This window comes from Xiphophorus couchianus, chromosome 22, assembly GCF_001444195.1.
Source record: "Xiphophorus couchianus chromosome 22, X_couchianus-1.0, whole genome shotgun sequence".
NCBI classification, from domain to species: Eukaryota; Metazoa; Chordata; class Actinopteri; order Cyprinodontiformes; family Poeciliidae; genus Xiphophorus; species Xiphophorus couchianus.
Window position 1 is genome coordinate 2076997 of NC_040249.1, and position 17044 is coordinate 2094040.

Sequence of the window (17044 nt, forward strand, 5' to 3'; positions counted from 1 at the left end):
ACACAAACTACGTGCAGAACTGGTCCGATGCACGCAGTCAGACAACACGTGGTGCCTGCGTTTCAGCTGCGGGACCGATCAGGAGTGTGGGCATGTGTGCATTAGTAGGAGTGTGTGTTTAACATGAGATCAACTAAATGCATGGCAAGGCGTCAGCCTCATAAAGCCCCAGGATTCCACATGGAAAACACTCGCACGCTGCACACCACAGGGAAAGACAAACACAAACACTAACACTTCCTCTGACGAGTCAACTCTGAAGGCAAACATGAGGCTGAAGAGTGTCTGTCGTCATGGAGCTTACCCCACTGCCGTAAAGCAGTCCGAACCAGCTCTCCGTTCAAAGGGTCTGAACCTCCTGAGCCTGATAAGCCAGACACAGGCAGGTCAACAACGGTACTGTTTGAACTGGCATCGAAGAGAATATATCAGCCTCTAACTGCTAACTGGCCTGGCTAGACCGAGCAGCCTGCAGCCAGAATGTTTTAGAAATCTGGAAAGAACAGACTTCAGGGATTTCGACAAGAGCCGTCCGAGGATCAGACAAATCCACACACACAGGCGTTGATGCTGGCGACTTCAGGCTGCAGGGGAGCGCAGATCACTTCTTTCTCAGTGAGGTTTTTTTGTTTTTTAAATTTTCTTCTTCGCTATCATCTCCACATCAGCACCAGGAAGGATGATTTCCATTCCTAACTGTTCACCTCAGCCATAAGTGAACTAAGTTGCTGTGTAGGTCCTCCAGGACAGCAGGGGGCATCCAACAGCCACTGATGTCTCCCAGAAAAGATGGATCTCAAAACTTCACTTACCATTATTTTTAAACTTAATTCAGTATTTTTGAAATGGCAAAGTCAGAGTTTTGAAAACCCTTTAAATTAAAGCAGCATGAAAAATGTATTTGCACTACACATAACGCATACTGAGTTGAATGCTCAATATACGTTTAGGTAAAAATGACAGCAATTAGCCCACAGCATCATAATAAATATAGCAGCAACTGGCCCACTGCACCATATTGAGACTTACCTGGTTCAGTGCAGTTTTTGTCCGGCTCTAAGTAGAGCTTAGACTTGTTGTCTTCTTGCAGAAGGTGACGACTCTCCCACTTTGCCTCTTCCACAACCAAAGAGATAGAAGTCTGATATCCTGGGAGGCAGAAGAAGTTGAAAAACAGAAATATTAGGAAGGTTCCACTAATATTTAAAGTCAAACAAGACAACTGCAAAATAAGCACCAGTACTACAAAGTTACTAAAGTATTTGGTTACAAGAAACAAGTATAGTCTGCATCTTCCACAAGATCCCACATCCACAGGGAGATGAGACGTGTTTTGTGCATCAGTTCAGCATCATTCTGTAAACCACAAAGCTCAAACATGCATGTATGTAACCTTCATTTAACCAGATATGTCTCACTGAGATTAAAAATCTCTTTTTCGAGGGAGACCTGGCCGAGACTGCCAACAACACACAAACAAACGCAAATCAAAACTCACAGTCATCAAAACCCAATTAAACATACAACATGGATAATAAAGAAAAATAGCAAAAAGGAAATACAGCCATTTTCATCCTATATGAACTATATTTACTGACTTGTTATTTTAGTTTTTCCCAATTACTCAGTTAATCATCAGAATAGTCGATAGATTGCTCGATTACCAAACTAGTCGTTTACATCACTCTACATTACAAGTAAAGGCTTTAAATATTTCCCAATATTTGTAATGGATATATATATAAAACTATCTCTTTCTGAAATGAGTCAAAAATATTGAATTTTTTTGACAAGCTGTAATTGAATATCAATGTCTTTGCCACTAGAAATGGCAAGACTTCAGGAGAATAGACTCTAGGAGTCATAAATTCTGGTTTTGCTCTGTGAACACCAGACTGCAGATAAGGAGACAACTTCCCTCATTATCCTCATTCTTATCCAGTTAACAGATAAGCCACTTCATGTTTGTCTTTTTAATGGCGAAGGCTTTTCTCATCTTCAGCGTAATAAGCTTCTTTCCGAATGCCTGTCAGACGTTCAGAGGTTGCGAGCTCGTACAAACACACTCAGATAATGGTGTTTCACTGGGAGACGTCTGAGAGCATCATTAATCTGATCAGGGTAATTAAAAGCATAATGGGTTCTTCTGGCCCTGCCAAGTGCAGGTGAATTGCGTTGTGATTGTGTTTTCATTGTTCGTGGGTACAAAGGGTCTCGACAGACTAACGGCTTCAGAGAAACTCGGCCATGGAGCCCACTGTGCCGCCGCCAGTCACAGAGATCCACACAGGAATTCTGATATGAAAAACATACATTTACATTTAGAAGAGGGAATCTGGCATCCAAAAGACCAAGAAACATTATGTTTGCTGTCTTGATGATTGAATATGAACATTGTTCCAGATTAGTGATGGTAAAACTCAATAGCTGATCAAACCACGTTGTAGAACACGCTGTACTCTTTGACGTATTTTGTATACCTTGTACTCCTGTTTTCCTCTGTGATACTAGAAGTTTACATGCCATTATTCCATCACTTGCTTAGCTTATGCAGCTCATTTGCCTGGAGGTCTGCTCAGATTACTCCTTTCTTCAAATCTAGCAATCCGGCAGATGTTAGCCCTTCCAATTTTTTCTAAGCTAAGCGATAGCCGACATGGTCTTTTTGCGTGACATGATGCCAGCATTGAACCGATGCTGGCATCCATTCATGCGCACATTTGCATGCTGATGATGGTGATGGACTGTAGCCACAGCTGCCCCGACAGAAGCGAGACTGCCACCAGCAGGCGAGGCCAGTGAAGTGTCTTGGCCACGGACAGGACGACAGCAACGCCCCTGTGGCCGCCATCACCCCTGAAAAGTAAGTACGGGTATTAAGTAACCTAGAGTACTTCAATGTACTGCAATGCTTAAAATTGTTCCATACAGAGCAGGCCTTAGAGCAAGTCAGAGCTGAGACTATCATTCAAGCTTCATTCTAATAAATCACTGATAATACAGTAACTCTGTATTATGTAGCATTTTAGAACTATATAAAACAACTCGGGCTTCACAGTGGCACAGTTGGTAGCACTGTTGCCTTGCAGCAATTAGGCCCAGGGTCTTTCTGCACGGGTTCTTCGGCTTCCTCCCACAGTCCAAAAACCTGACTGTCAGGTTAATTGGTCTCTCTAAATTCTCCCTAGGTGTGAGTGTGTGTGTTCAGTCCGTCTCTGTGTTGCCCTGTGACAGACTGGCGACCTGTCCAGCGTGACCCCACCTCTCGCCCGGAACGTTAGCTGGAGATAGACACCAGCACCTCCTGACCCCATTAGGGACAAGGGTGTAAGAAAATGGATGGATAAAACAGCCCTGAAATGCACTAATATCCCCCATTTTCGCAAAAGCCAGATGCAATTAAGGCACATATGCTCGTGACATACACATAAACAATTACATTAAATCTTTAATGTTTTACCTTTTAGTCTTTTATTCATCTTTTACTTAATAGTTAAGTAAAAGTTTAATGAATTTGTTGATTAAAGGGTTAACTAGGGGAGGCACCTGAGTAAAATTGTTAGTCAGGTTAATTGCAGAGTCTGTAATTAATTGGGATCGATCACATTTTAATCTAAAATTATATATAGACAAAATAAGTAACATTTCAATTCAAAAACCCTTTTTTGCTGCTAAATTATTGAATAAACCACAAAGCTCAACCACAAAGACATTTATTGTTTTTAATTTATTGCGGTAACCTATTCAACTTTCAAGTGTTTTACGAACCGCTGATCATTCATGTAAGTTCTTTAGAAATGTGGACTGTAGGATTGGGGACGTCTGTACTTGGTGTAATGTTATATATTTAAGATTCTCCTCCTCACATATAAAGCTCTTCATTGTCAAACTCCATCATACATCTGAGATGTGATTGTTCCATTTGTTCCTAAAGGAACACTTTGCTTTCAGACTGCAGGTTTACTGCTGGTTCCTATTAAAAACTGCCAATAAGGGAAGGACAAACTTCAAGATTGAAACTTTTTTATTCCGATGTTGTTGTACATGACATCATTTTAAAGTTCTGCATTTGTACTTGTATATATAGCGAAATCAGAAAGCTGTGCTTTGTGGTCCATGTGCCTGACAAAGCACTCTGAGAATTATGTTCTGAGTATGGCTTTTAGTGGCTCCGTGAGCCATAGGAACAAAAAGCATTTGTGCAAGAAAGAAACTGTAGATGCTTCATTACTCTATAACTAAAGGTTCATGTTATTGTAATAAATTCTTGCTTCAGGTTCCAAAGTTGTACTTAACTGGGAAAGTCCACAGAGGAGCACTGAGAACAGTTATGCAAGAAAGACCCTGCAGATGCTACAGAACAATCACAGAAAGTTTAAAATGACTTCAATGTCAAACAAATTCAACTCTTTTCACAGACATTTAAATAATGTAAATAAGAGCAGAGATGAAATACGACACAGGGTTTCCTCCAGTGGATTATAAGTCTGGCGGGCCACCAGGCTTTACTTGTGCCCCCACCAGGCTAAGCACTGCTTATTTATTTAAGTTTTGCATTTTTAAATACCTTATAGTTGGTGTTCAGGTGTTAATCTTACAATCTTTCAATAACACGTAATTATCGAGTGATATTTCCAAATTTCCTGTCAACTTTAAACATTTTTTAACGGTCCGCTGGATGAATGACTGACCTAGTGCCCAACCACCAGGGACACCTTGCAACATGTCAAATACTAATGTTGTCAAGCCTATATACAGTCCATACCAGGACTTATTAACTTTCAGAAACAACAGTAACTTCCAGTAATTATCCTTTTCCCTCTGTGGCTAGCGGTGGAGGAATATTGGCACACACTTAGGCCATTTATGTGTCGCCAAAGAAGGTTATCGACATTGTCAGTTTCTGCTCAGATCTCTCACAGACCCGCCACTTGACTAAGTTAATTGAACTTTATTTATAGGGCCCTTTTCATACAGTCAGGTGTAATATACAGTCCATTATAGATGTTTAAAACAACACAACGCACATAGCTCCCAGAGAAACACAGTGAAATAATTAAATGACAAGAAAAATGAAACCAACAGATAAAAACAAGGAATTATTGATGGTAAAACAATGAAAGACGTTGATAAAATAATACAAGAAAATTGCTGCAGTTGATTAAAAGCTAAAATCCTCTGTGAAGCAGCAAATTGGTTCATCATTGAAAGAGCAGCTCATTGAGAAAATAAAATGGAAATATGGTAAATGTACATGATGTAAACCAAGCATATGATACTGCAAAGACTTAATGATAAAAATTAAAATCTGTGCTGTTCTTCGCCAAAGAAGGTTATCGACAATCCAAGGATGACAAAAGTATTAAGAAACGCCTGAAGAAAAAAACGTTATTCATATAAATGTTTCTTAAAATTAAGAAGAAAAGAGGCTGAAGAGAAATAGGAGCAATATAAAAGCATAAAAGCTTTTTTTTTCTCTCTCTTTTTAAATATGCAACCTTTTGGATATAGGGAACATGGCCAAAAGATGTAAACCAATAGCCATGCATGAACTTTATTTTTTTTAATCCAAGGAAAAAATAAAATTCACATCACATACTAATATTATGTAGTTCCAGTGTTTCACACTTTCGGCACCAAACAGCAACTCCAGTCAAGTTTCGCTTCGCCAAGTTATTTTCCTTTTTGTTTTCATCTAAATTACTTTTTCCCCCCCATCGTCTCATGCCTGGTGTCGTCTCTCCCTTGGTTCTTTTCTAGCCTTGATTATCATCATCCCTTTGCTTCAGTCCTGTTATGTTCCAGTATCCATGTTTGGGGTTTCCCGTAGTTTCATGTGGGGTGAGAGCAGGTTCTGTTATCCTTTAGATGTAAGGTTTTATTTCTTGTTTGCTGAGCTAAGTTCCTCAGCCCAGCCTTATCCCAGCTAATTTAGCTCATGTTTCTCCGCTGTTACCTGATCAGTTGTCCTCCTCGCCTGTCTCACATAGTACTTCAGTTCTTGTCATGCCTTTGTCTTGTGCAGGACTCTTGTGTGTTTTACATCTGGTAAGTTTCGGTGAACCCTCTGGTAAATATCCTAAGCTTAAAATAAATCATCATGCCACGTCGCCGTTTGCATTTTGGCTCTTCATCATCTCCACCATCAGCCTCTACCTGGTTTTCTTGCAGGATTGAAAGTGGTGAAAGTGGTCATGGTCTCTAGCATTAAAGGCTCAGGGTAGGGAAATTACTTGAATCCAACATGCGGCATATTCTTATACAAGTGGTCTGTGTTCTCATTTTAAAGTGTAACTATATTTCAGTCTCCAAGTCATCCTTTACCTCCCCCACTGCGACTCTTTTCAACCGAAACCTGTTCATCTCCCTTCCCTCGCATCTTCCCTCCTCCTTTTGTCCTCGCTTGCTCCCACGTTTCCTCTTCACATCCCACTTTTGTCTGCGCACATACACACTCACGCAAACACAGTCCCCATCTCCCGTTCGTTCCCTTCTCTCTTGTCTCTTTTCCTTTATGTCTAAGTCGGCTCCGAGTCCCGAGGCTTTGTCAGAGCAAAGTGCTCCATCTGTGCTCCTCCACGCTCCCATCCAATCGCTCGCCAACAAACAAAGAAGGACCAACAAACAAGGGCTTTAAGTTATGTAATGAGATTATGTAGAGATTATTACTGTATAGCAGATATACCAAGAGGCTTAACTATGGAATGACCATTTGTCTGGCAGGTTTCTGGTAGACAGATGATGAAGGAAAGGTCGGAGAGATTGGCGCGCAGCATATTTACTCTACAGATTAAAGCAGAGGTAACAAATAGACGCTCGTATTGCAAATGAATTTGTGGCCACATATGGTGTAGAAGAACGGCGTTTGCTCCATATTCGGGGGTTTTCATTCCTCAACAAAGCCACCACTGAGCATAAAGCCGAGGGTTAAATACAGCCAAAGCAAATGCACAAGTCCAGCGCTCGAAGGAGAAGTGGCTCATGGTCTTTTGCAAAAGACAAATCCTACAACCACTACAACCTGATGCCACTCCATTTTTGTTTACATTGGTGAAGAAGGAAGTTGAGCTCAGTGTCTTCTTCAGAGGTTTTCATGTCATGTCCTTCAGTGGTTCTTGGTGCAACGCCACCACAGGCGAGAGAAATAACAGGCTACTCAAAAAGGTTTGCTATGTTTGATACATTTCAGCTGGTGTGAAGCACGTCAGCTGAAATGTATCAAACATTGCAATTTTAGTCCTCTATCAAATTACCAGATTATCAGGTGTGAAAACAACCTTATGCAAATTTTTTGACTTTCTGACCAACACCAGCAGAAAAGGTGGGCGAACTGTCTTGCCCAAGGAAACAAACAACTAAGAGTCAGGCTGGCAACCCACAGACTGCAGGGCGAACTCCTACCACCTTAAAACACTGTCACCCCAACATGTTTTTACAGTGTTATTATTTGCAATTTTTAGTATGTTAGCCAAGATACTGAAGATGTGCAAGGATACTTGTATAAATATGGGGGTTGGAAAGTCGTTTACATGAATATGCAGGCGGGAGAACGTATGAGTTCTTGCTGTGTTTTGATTTATAAAGCGTATGTAAGTAGGGGCGCACCCCTTAGCTTTCCTTAATTTTGGGAGATCGGTGATCGAAGACGAGCTCATCTACCTCAGCAAAGGTCTATAAATCAACCACTGTCCTCTTCTGCTGTCCCATGAGAAAGGTTTGACCAATAGACCGGCCCACCACATCATGTCTGCACGTTTAAAGTTAACAACAGTCACCCCATTGTTGCCAGCTCAGCAACTGTCTTGCTTTATTTTGAGACATTTCAGACAAATAATTGGTATTGGGCAAAACTGGAATCAGCATGTCAGGCTTTTTAAAGATCAGTGATTAGTCAGACAACTGCACTCGGTCCACCCCTAACTTTACTGCATAGAAATGCCCAACCAGGGAGTGGGGCTAAAAATTAACTGTAGCTATATACTCTTGGTGCAAAGCATCAGTTACAGTTGTCCTGTTCCATGTTCGAGTGTATCGTCCCTGTCAAATGAACAAATCAATAAGACAAAGGGGGATTATTTTTAAGTTATAAGCAGATTGTTTGGTCCCGATTTCTTTAATTCTGGGTCAATCGACGATTGACGACTAGTTGCATATGAAACTGATCTAATCCACAAATCTTTTCTATCTATCTGAGATAGGGGTGCATTTGACAATAGTCAGCCTACTGTTGCCAACGTTGCAACTTTTTTCATATTTAGTACAAAAACAACTTGGCATTTAGGCCAAAATCAATCAGGCTTTTTAAATATCAGCGATCAGCTAGAAAACTGCAATCAGTGCACCCTACTTTATTTAAATAATAGCAATCAGTCTGCAGAACAATTCAGTATTGACCATTAATGCAAACAACACCTACTTAACAGGTATTGAAGAAGTACCTGAAAATGTCTTGTCATATTCGACACAACATGCAGAGGAAAAAAAATATCTGGAAAATGTTCTCTATTCATCATCTATGCATTTATATATCACTTAAATAAATCTAGATTTATCTACTCAATCTACCTGTGTCCCTCTCGCTCGCTCTCTAACTGTATCATGTATATATTTGCTTACAAATCTCAAGTGTTATTCAGCCAGGGTGGAATATTTACCCTCTTACAGCCAAACCAGGTCAATACCTTTTATTCGGTTATGACTGGATTTCTGCTGCATGTCAGGGGAAGGACATTAAGCACGTGGGCTAATGCTACTTGTGCCTTTGCCATATGTACCAGGAGAAGAGTAAGTACTGCCATCAAAATTAAATTCGGCATATTTAAAGATGCATATAACCTTGCCTGCCTTGCAGGTAGGATCTCGAGGAATCTCACGGTACTTAGGCTAATATAATCAGTTAATGATCAAGGAAACACTGGCAGGGTCTCTAATTAATCAATTGCAATTAGTCTCATTTTAACAGTAAACCATACATCGACAAAATAAGCAACATTTTCAATTCAAAAACTCCTTTTATCGCTACTTTTTTTTTTTCATAAATAGACATGACCTTAACAACAAAGATATTTCTTGGTTTTAATTTATTGTTTATGCTTTTCAACCATCAGATTGTTGCAAACTGCTATTATAGCGTTTCAGTCACCCCTGATCATCTCTGAAGAAACACGTGTTTAGAAATGTGGACTGCGGACGCTGACATTTCGTCAAGGATGTCTGTGCTGCTGCTGCATTTTTAGAATTTCAGAAAATATTTTAGGTTTCAATAGCTGCGGCGATTTTTGCACGACTTGCACCCAAGAATAGTCTTTTCTTGAGTTCAATCAGATTGTTTTTTTTTTTTTTGGAGCAAATATTATCCACTGTGTCATCCATTGCTGTTGCCTCTGGATGTTGTGCGTCAGACTTACGGGCGTACCAGAAACACAACACAGAGGCTCCAGCTCTCTGTTAAAAATAAAAATGCAATCAACTGTGTACAGATTTTTAATTTATAAATCTATAAATGAATTCACAGGTGTCAACTGAAGGCCCAGGGGCCAAATCCGGCCCGCCATAGCTTTTTATGTGGCCCTCTAGATTCTAGATTAAACACTAGGTGTGTTTAAATATTATCAATCAAATCAATGCCGCTCTTATCTGTTTACTACCAAATTATATCAATCAGTCCCTCCATCTTCTTGAGAATTATCATGGAAATTCATGCAAAATCAACAAATCCCTACACTTTTTTGGGCTAATATATAATTAGGAGTTTATTGCAGAATTTTCTCCACAATTGTCAAAAACTTTCTTACAGCCGCCTCAGCCTTAAATAATGTCAGATTATAGTCCGTGATCTACACAGCGTGCAATAAAAAAACGCATTTACCGTCATAAATAAGCTCAAATATCGCAAATATTTCCAAATTTGCCCCACAAACACTTTGATTTTTATTGCAAAAAAAAAAAATCACAAAAATTATCACGAAATCCTGGAGGAACTGAAAAGATGTTCAATAATAATATTTAATTTTAAGAAATCATTGATAGTTTTAACAGTTTGTGAGCAGGTTTTATCAATACATTCTGGCACAACCGGCCCTTTAAGAGCATTCATAATCTTGAGTTTGACACCCCTGAATTAATTGATCAGAATTAATGCATTTAAGTCTTGGCCTTAAATAATAATTGAACTTTGGTGTTCTTTTCATAGAGGTTGTATTACAGTGAAGATGACCCATGCCAGGCTTGTTCTCTTCACATACCCTGCACCTTCCAAAGAAAGTAGCCCTTACTTTACCATGACAAACAAATGATTCACAATAAAATACTTTAGTCGTGTCCAGAAAGAAGGCAAATAAAACGTGATGACCTAAAACTTATTCTTTATAGGGACTGTTGGCTACATATATATTTGTTTAAAAGTCTAATTCCATGCAAATATAATCCATACACTCAGCAGAAGCAGCCATATAACCAGTGTGAATCTCCTTTAGGTACGCACGCCAAGCAGACGGTGTGTGTGTATGTGTGTGTGTGGGTGATTGTGAAGCTCTGGAGCTTCTGATGGGGTCCAGTACTGCCTGGTACTGGAGGTCCAGTTCATATGTGATGACGCCTGGTGCTGCTTGAGCAAGCTCAGAGAAATGAAAGCATGAGTTGGGGTGAACACAGCACCACGGTCGCTGCCACCATCACTGGAAATCACCATTTCCAGAGGGTGATTGCTTGCAGATGTTGCATCATGTTGTTGTTTTGCTCTCAGCAGTGGTTGTTAATGTAAGCAGCAACACCAGGGAACAAATGCACTCTACACTTTCACTAATATAAAAAAAATAATCCACAGTTCTTTCACCCTGTGCAGATACAACACGCATCGCCTGCTGGTATTTAGATGTTTTCTATGGATAGTTCTTCCTTTATGGCTATTTCAATAAACGTCGTTAATAAAACACCCCCCCCCCCCCCATAAAAATGCATCTAAATGCCCCTATGAGAGGCTGTTCCTCAGCCTACCATCAGCCTGTTGGTCTGGCTGACTGCAAACACAACTTGGACGTTGTGTTCTTCTGGGGAACAGAGTCAGAAACCAAACCTCCAGGCTGCTCCTCACCTGCTTTCTGTGCCACCGTCTGCAGCCCCACGACCAGCCCCAGCAGCACAGCCGCAAAGCACATCTGGATGGCGAACAACTCCTTTCGTTTTCTCCGCCTGGCTTTGCCCCTTCGCCGGCTCAGCATCCCTCCTCCTCCTCCTCCTCCCTCGGCCGTCTCGGGCATCCCTTCAACCACCATGCGGGCCACTTCCTTCGGCGGGCGCTCCGGCGTTCCGGTGGCGGTCCAAAAGGTGGGGACAGCGTGAGGCGGAGGCAGAGAGCTGGGGCTGCGTGGGAAGGTAAGTTCTCAATAGGCGAACATTTGACTCGGTGTTGCTGGTTTGGTGAAGCTCACGAGGCTCCGGGAAAGTTACGTGTCCGGTCTGGCATTTCAAAATAAAGCATCACATTTAATAATCAGGTTTTCAGCTGTGGTGGTTTGTCATGAGAAAGAATGTTTCTAAAACGGACCCGCGAAAGATAACAGATGGATGTTGGCTAGAATCGGAACCCACGTACTTAGAATGTAAAATAAATGTAAAAAAATTTTTTTTTAAATGAATTAAGTATTCAACATTTAGAAATGTGCAAAGAGGTGTAACACCCCAGCAAAAGAAAAACTGACACAATGTGAAAATTATATGGTATGGAGCCCTTCTGGTAACATGGAAGAAAAAATATCATGTGCCATGGTCATGACTTTATTACGGAACCCAAATTAGTCCAAATTAGGATGTATTTTTATTTCTTTCCTACTTACGGAACGTTTCTGTTTATATCATAGGTTTGTGGCGCCTTTCTATCCTAAAGAAAGATATAAAACTTCAGATATTTCACAAAAAGATACTAACATTCATGGAAAAACCTCACATAACCTTACATTAAAGCATAAAGCACGGCGCCCTCCGTAAGAAAGGCTTACAGTATTCAATTATGCTGCATGAACTAATCAGTACAGTATTGCAAGGGAACGCAAAAGAAAATAAAATCCCATGTCCCCCAGAGGGCTCCGTAATAAAGTCATGACCACGGCCATGATAATCTGTGGAAAAATTGAGCTCCTCTGCCTTCTCCCAGTGCTCCCAGTTCTAACTAGAAAAAAAAACAAATCAGAACCAAGAGGCAGGTCTTAGTGCTGTTAATCACAGTCTCATGTGGCGCTGCTCAACCCCTCCCCTTTGCTTTCTGCAGACCTGCAGCTTAATCCGGTTGAGAATGCTCAGGGCTAGTTAGCATGATGGTGGATTAACGGTGTTCCTGTAATGATAAGTTGTTTCTCCGCCATCCACACATTGAGCAGCGAGTATACAAGGTTGGTTGACAGCCACTAAGACCCTCCTCCTTGCTCTGATTGGTTGTTTTTGGTCTGGTGCCGTGTATTTCTTCAGACTGCAGTAGTTGCTCTGAAGGAGGTGGAAGAGATCCATCTTTTCAGAATCTTCTATCTCTTCCTGTCAGAGTTTTAACAGATGTGTAAATAAAATTTAAAAAAAACATTTTTCATAAAATTTACATATTGCAGCTTTAAATTTCTCTAAACTTTGTGCAGATATAGTAAGGGAAGGTGTTCAATAGACTGTGATCAGCAACTACAAAACTACGATCACCTCAACCTCTAAGGTTGGATCTTGGAACATCTAAAAGCATCTGATTATTTGACCTCTGTGTTCATTGTTGTGAGAATGGTGTTGCAATGTAAGTTTATCCCTTTCCGTTTAGTTTCAGTTACATAGTCTATGGTTGTGTTCAGTTTCATAGAATTTATTTCTCTTAGATTATTGACTGAATTATTATCCTTTGGGTTTGTAGCTCTTTTGAGTCTGAGCTCAGTTCTCCTCATCTTAGTTAGTGTTTCTTAAGTTTCTCTGCTCTCATTAAACCACGTCCCCTCAGACTAGCTCACCTGGCTCCTTTGTAATCAGTTACAAATTTAACGATGGCACTTGACTTAATGTAATGTTTTGATTGTTGATTGTACGTCGCATGACTTTGTGTTTTTGTGTTTGTGATGTAAAGCATTTTGAAATGCCTTGCTGCTGAAATGTGCTATACAAATAAAATTTGATCTGATTTGAGTTTGATTTGCCATTTTACCCCTACCTCAGGACGTAAGCTCCTGATTTTTTTTTTTTTTTCTTTTTTTTGCTGGGCACTTTTATTTCATTGCCTGCGGTCCATGACCAGTTCGCCCTCTGAGTTTCTCTATAATTTCTCCTTTTTGTTGAACAATAACATTGATGCTCTGTCTTAGCAAATAGCAATCTGCCTGTAGTTTCAGCAGAGGAAGTGAAGGAAGTCGTGCAGTCCGTGTCAGTCGCGCTTCCAAACATTAAATTAACAACTTAACAATTTGTTCGGCTCGGCACTTCCCACTGCACAGAGGAGGATGGCTGTTTACAGCAGAGGCAATTTCCAGGAAGTGTCATAGCATCGAACATCACAGGGAAACGTTAGCGGGTAAAAATTTAATCTCAGAAGAAGAAGAAAAAAAACAGAGTCTATGCTTCCAGGAAGGACTTGTTTCTCAATAGTACAAAAGGCTGGTTTTTAACACACTCCGGAACAATGAAATCTCTCTCTATTTCTAATACATGACTGACAAATACAGTCCAACTCCTGAAATCCACATCCAGATATTCAAATGACATCATTACAGTGTGGAAAGAAGCTGGAGATTCATAATACCATGCAAAAGAGACAGTAGACTGCGTAGCATTAGTGAATAAGCTGCATGATCACATTTACAGTCTCTTGACCTATGCTCACACACACTGCTCACACACACTGCTCACACACACACTTTGGTGATGGCTTTGGTATAATCCTCACCCACAGATACCGACAGCCATGATTTGACACAACAGCATTATGATGGATTAGGAAACAGCGAATGATGTTTCTCATACTTTTTTTTTGTTCATTTTCAAAATGGTTCATGTAAATATCTTTACATTTTTATTTAGATACATTCACATAATCACCTATATTTTCACCTCATTGCTTCAGCAGGCACATTCACTGCTGTTGTGACAACTAGAAAAGACGTTTTGTGCATAATTGTGCCTTTTTGTCAAACTCCTTTGTGTCATTATCATAGCAGAGATTAAATGACTGATGAGAATACAGCAGTGAAAAAAAAATTACAACCCGCAAAATTTTTATTTTTTCTTTAATATTCACATACAGACGTCAAATCTTGTTTCTTTTTGTTTCTGGAGAAAAAAGAATCCCACTTAAATGTGGAAAATTCACATTGCTTTGGTCATTTAGCAAAGACAATATAAAAAAATATACAAATGTGGATTTTGAAAAAAAGTTAGGACATCCACTAATGCCTAGTGTTACCCCTTCTCTGGTCATTTCTGGGGTTTTGCCTTATAGGTTCATAATTATTTCTTGCTTTCAGTTTCCTGACTCTTTTGGCTTTGACTCATATTCACACTGGACTTTTCCCCTTTGTCTTTGAAGCTCGTTTGGCTTCTTTGCAGGTCCCTCTGCATCATTCTGTGTTTTCCTTGTTGTCGTCCCCTCAGTCCTCCTGCTCAGCACCCGCTCAGCTGTTCTGTATCGCTGTGAGTAGACTCACCTGGCTTATATGTCACTCTTCACTTCTCCATCACTAATTTAACTCTTTGGTTTTCATTGTTTTATGATGGTTTCTACTTTTCTAAGCACTCCAGTTCTAAGTCCTGTTCTATCTTGTGCCAATAAACCTCTATGGTTTCTTCATGTTAACATAAAATCGTTCTTGATGCCTTTCTGCTTTCAGTCTGCACAGTTGGTAACACTGCTACCTGTGCAGTGTGTACCCCACCTCTTACCCACTGACTGCTGGAGATAGGCAGAAGCCCCCTTTGTGATCCTGCAAGGATAGGGGTGTTAGATAATGGATGGGTGAACCTTTTAAGCTTGTCTGCATTTTGGTCTTCCAGTATCACATTATGACAGAAAAAAATACTGTCAGGAATTAAAATATGTGGCTGGCACTGGTGGCTGAAACTGGTGGTGTTCAGCCACCAGTTTCTTAGAGGAAATTGGCTGTGGCAGAAAAATGTAAGTTCCTATTTCGTTAGAGCCGATGAAGGATGTTAAGAAGGATCACCAGGTTGACTTAGAAGGGATTTTTTACACCTGTTCTAGCAGTTACTGGTTGATGCGCCAGCAGCAGACACCAGATGGTTCATGTGGTAATCAGTTCTCTGTGTCCTCGGTCCAAGTCTGCTCCTCGGTTTACCTTACCTCGTCTCCTCGCCTCCCCTCTTTGCAGGCTCTGAATCTGGATATGCCTGGCTCCTGGACACCCTGCAGGTGTCCTCTGGTTCTGATCACATCACCCCATTTTGTGACGAGAGACATTGTCTCTCATCGACACAGTCTCAGAACCAAACCTCGCTGCTGTTCGCCTGTTCATCCGCCAACACTTCGTCGTTCCTTACTGGTGACAAAGGGACAATCACCCACTGTACACCGACCGCCAACCACTCCTTCTGATCACACTTACCACCTCCTTGGATCACTGGTAAGGAAAAGTAAGGCCCCCGATCCAATCGGTCATCCAGAACATCGCATTTACAACTTACCTTATTTTTCAGAAGTGACAATCTTCCTTTTTTGCATGTTCTTGAAATAAACTTGTTAAACTTTTCCCCAGTGTCTGACCGTTGATGCTTACAAGTCCTTGATTAAACATAACACATCAGAAGCAGAAGATTTAATCTGAGATATTTAACTGTGACAGAAACGTTCAAACAGAACTCTGTGCGGGGGAAAGAACGGTGACCACGTTGAATGTTTTCATTCAACGATGCCTTCTCCTCCATCACTACACCTCAGTCGTAGTGACGCTACACCTTCCTTTGATGTATTCATTCAGGCATTGTCCTGTAAATGATTCCATGTTTATTCCTTTTTGCACCGACTATTGAAGTAGATCCTCCCCATTTGATCATCGGGGATTTGCTTGCAACAGTTAAAAGGGTTTTTCTGTTATGCAAAGATTGATCAGACGTGTTTGAAATTCAACGTACAAAACCCAGAAGACTGTCTCACACACCGGACAATGCTGACCCTGTCTTTGCATAGTCTGTGTACTGGGGAAGTTATCTGAATAAATAAATCAGTTTTTGTAGTACTGTACATCAGCCCAATAGTGAAACAAATCATCTGTAGTTTGTTTTACAAAGATGTACAATGGATAGAGCTGTTGGTACCGCTAAAGAGATCAATAATTCTTACATTTGCACAGGTCCCCGAAAGCTTTTCATTAGCCAATCAGCCCATTTAAAGCAAACCAACCTGCTGGAGAACTTGGCATCACAGTATGCACCACAAATAGTGAGTAGCACTGAATCCACATTTATGCTTTTTAGGCTTTTAAAGGCTGTGGTCTTAATCTTTTCATCAGCTGATGAAAAGCTTGTTTCAGTTTAATGGTTGTTTGCAATAAATTTCTTACTCAATATTTTTTGTCTCAACCATTTCCTTTTTATCTTTTTTTTTTTTTTTGCATTTTGAAACTCTTCTTAGAAACTTTTTAGAATCCAACAGGGCAAAATATGAATTCTTCCCATTTTTCTCCCGATCAGGTGGTCACAGGAACATGTAGCTGATAAGAGATGTTCTTGGAGGTGCTATCATGTTAATATATTATCATGTTTGTACAATATACTATCACCTTGGTACAATTAAGGTATCACTTTAAACTGTGATAATGTTTGAAAATGTATTTTCCTCTTGGACAGCAATAACTGTCCATACAAACCAGAAGAACATTTGGATGTATTAATTTAAAATAATTTTCCCATGTTAAATCCACCTGGATGTCCTTATGGAGTGCCTGACATTTCGGAGGATTCCTTGATGCACCGATATTTATCATAGTAAGTCCTCCCAAAATTCCCATGTTAAATCCTCACAAATTCTCTCCCCATTGCACTCAACTTTTCAATAAATCTGTTAAACTGCGTTTGG

The 17044-nt window shown here is 40.3% G+C and overlaps 1 protein-coding gene across 1 annotated transcript in view; it reads right to left on the minus strand.

The window, feature by feature from the left end:
* Window positions 1-11467, minus strand: part of slc24a3 (solute carrier family 24 member 3) — a 40821-nt gene extending 29354 nt beyond the window's left edge. Inside the window, exons 1-2 of the mRNA XM_028006001.1 lie at window positions 11093-11467; window positions 1030-1149 (exon numbers count right to left, since the gene is read on the minus strand). Coding sequence (XP_027861802.1) covers window positions 1030-1149; window positions 11093-11273 — 301 coding nt within the window. The 5' untranslated portion in view covers window positions 11274-11467. The remainder of the gene's footprint in view (window positions 1-1029; window positions 1150-11092) is intronic.
* Window positions 11468-17044: the final 5577 nt, after the last annotated feature.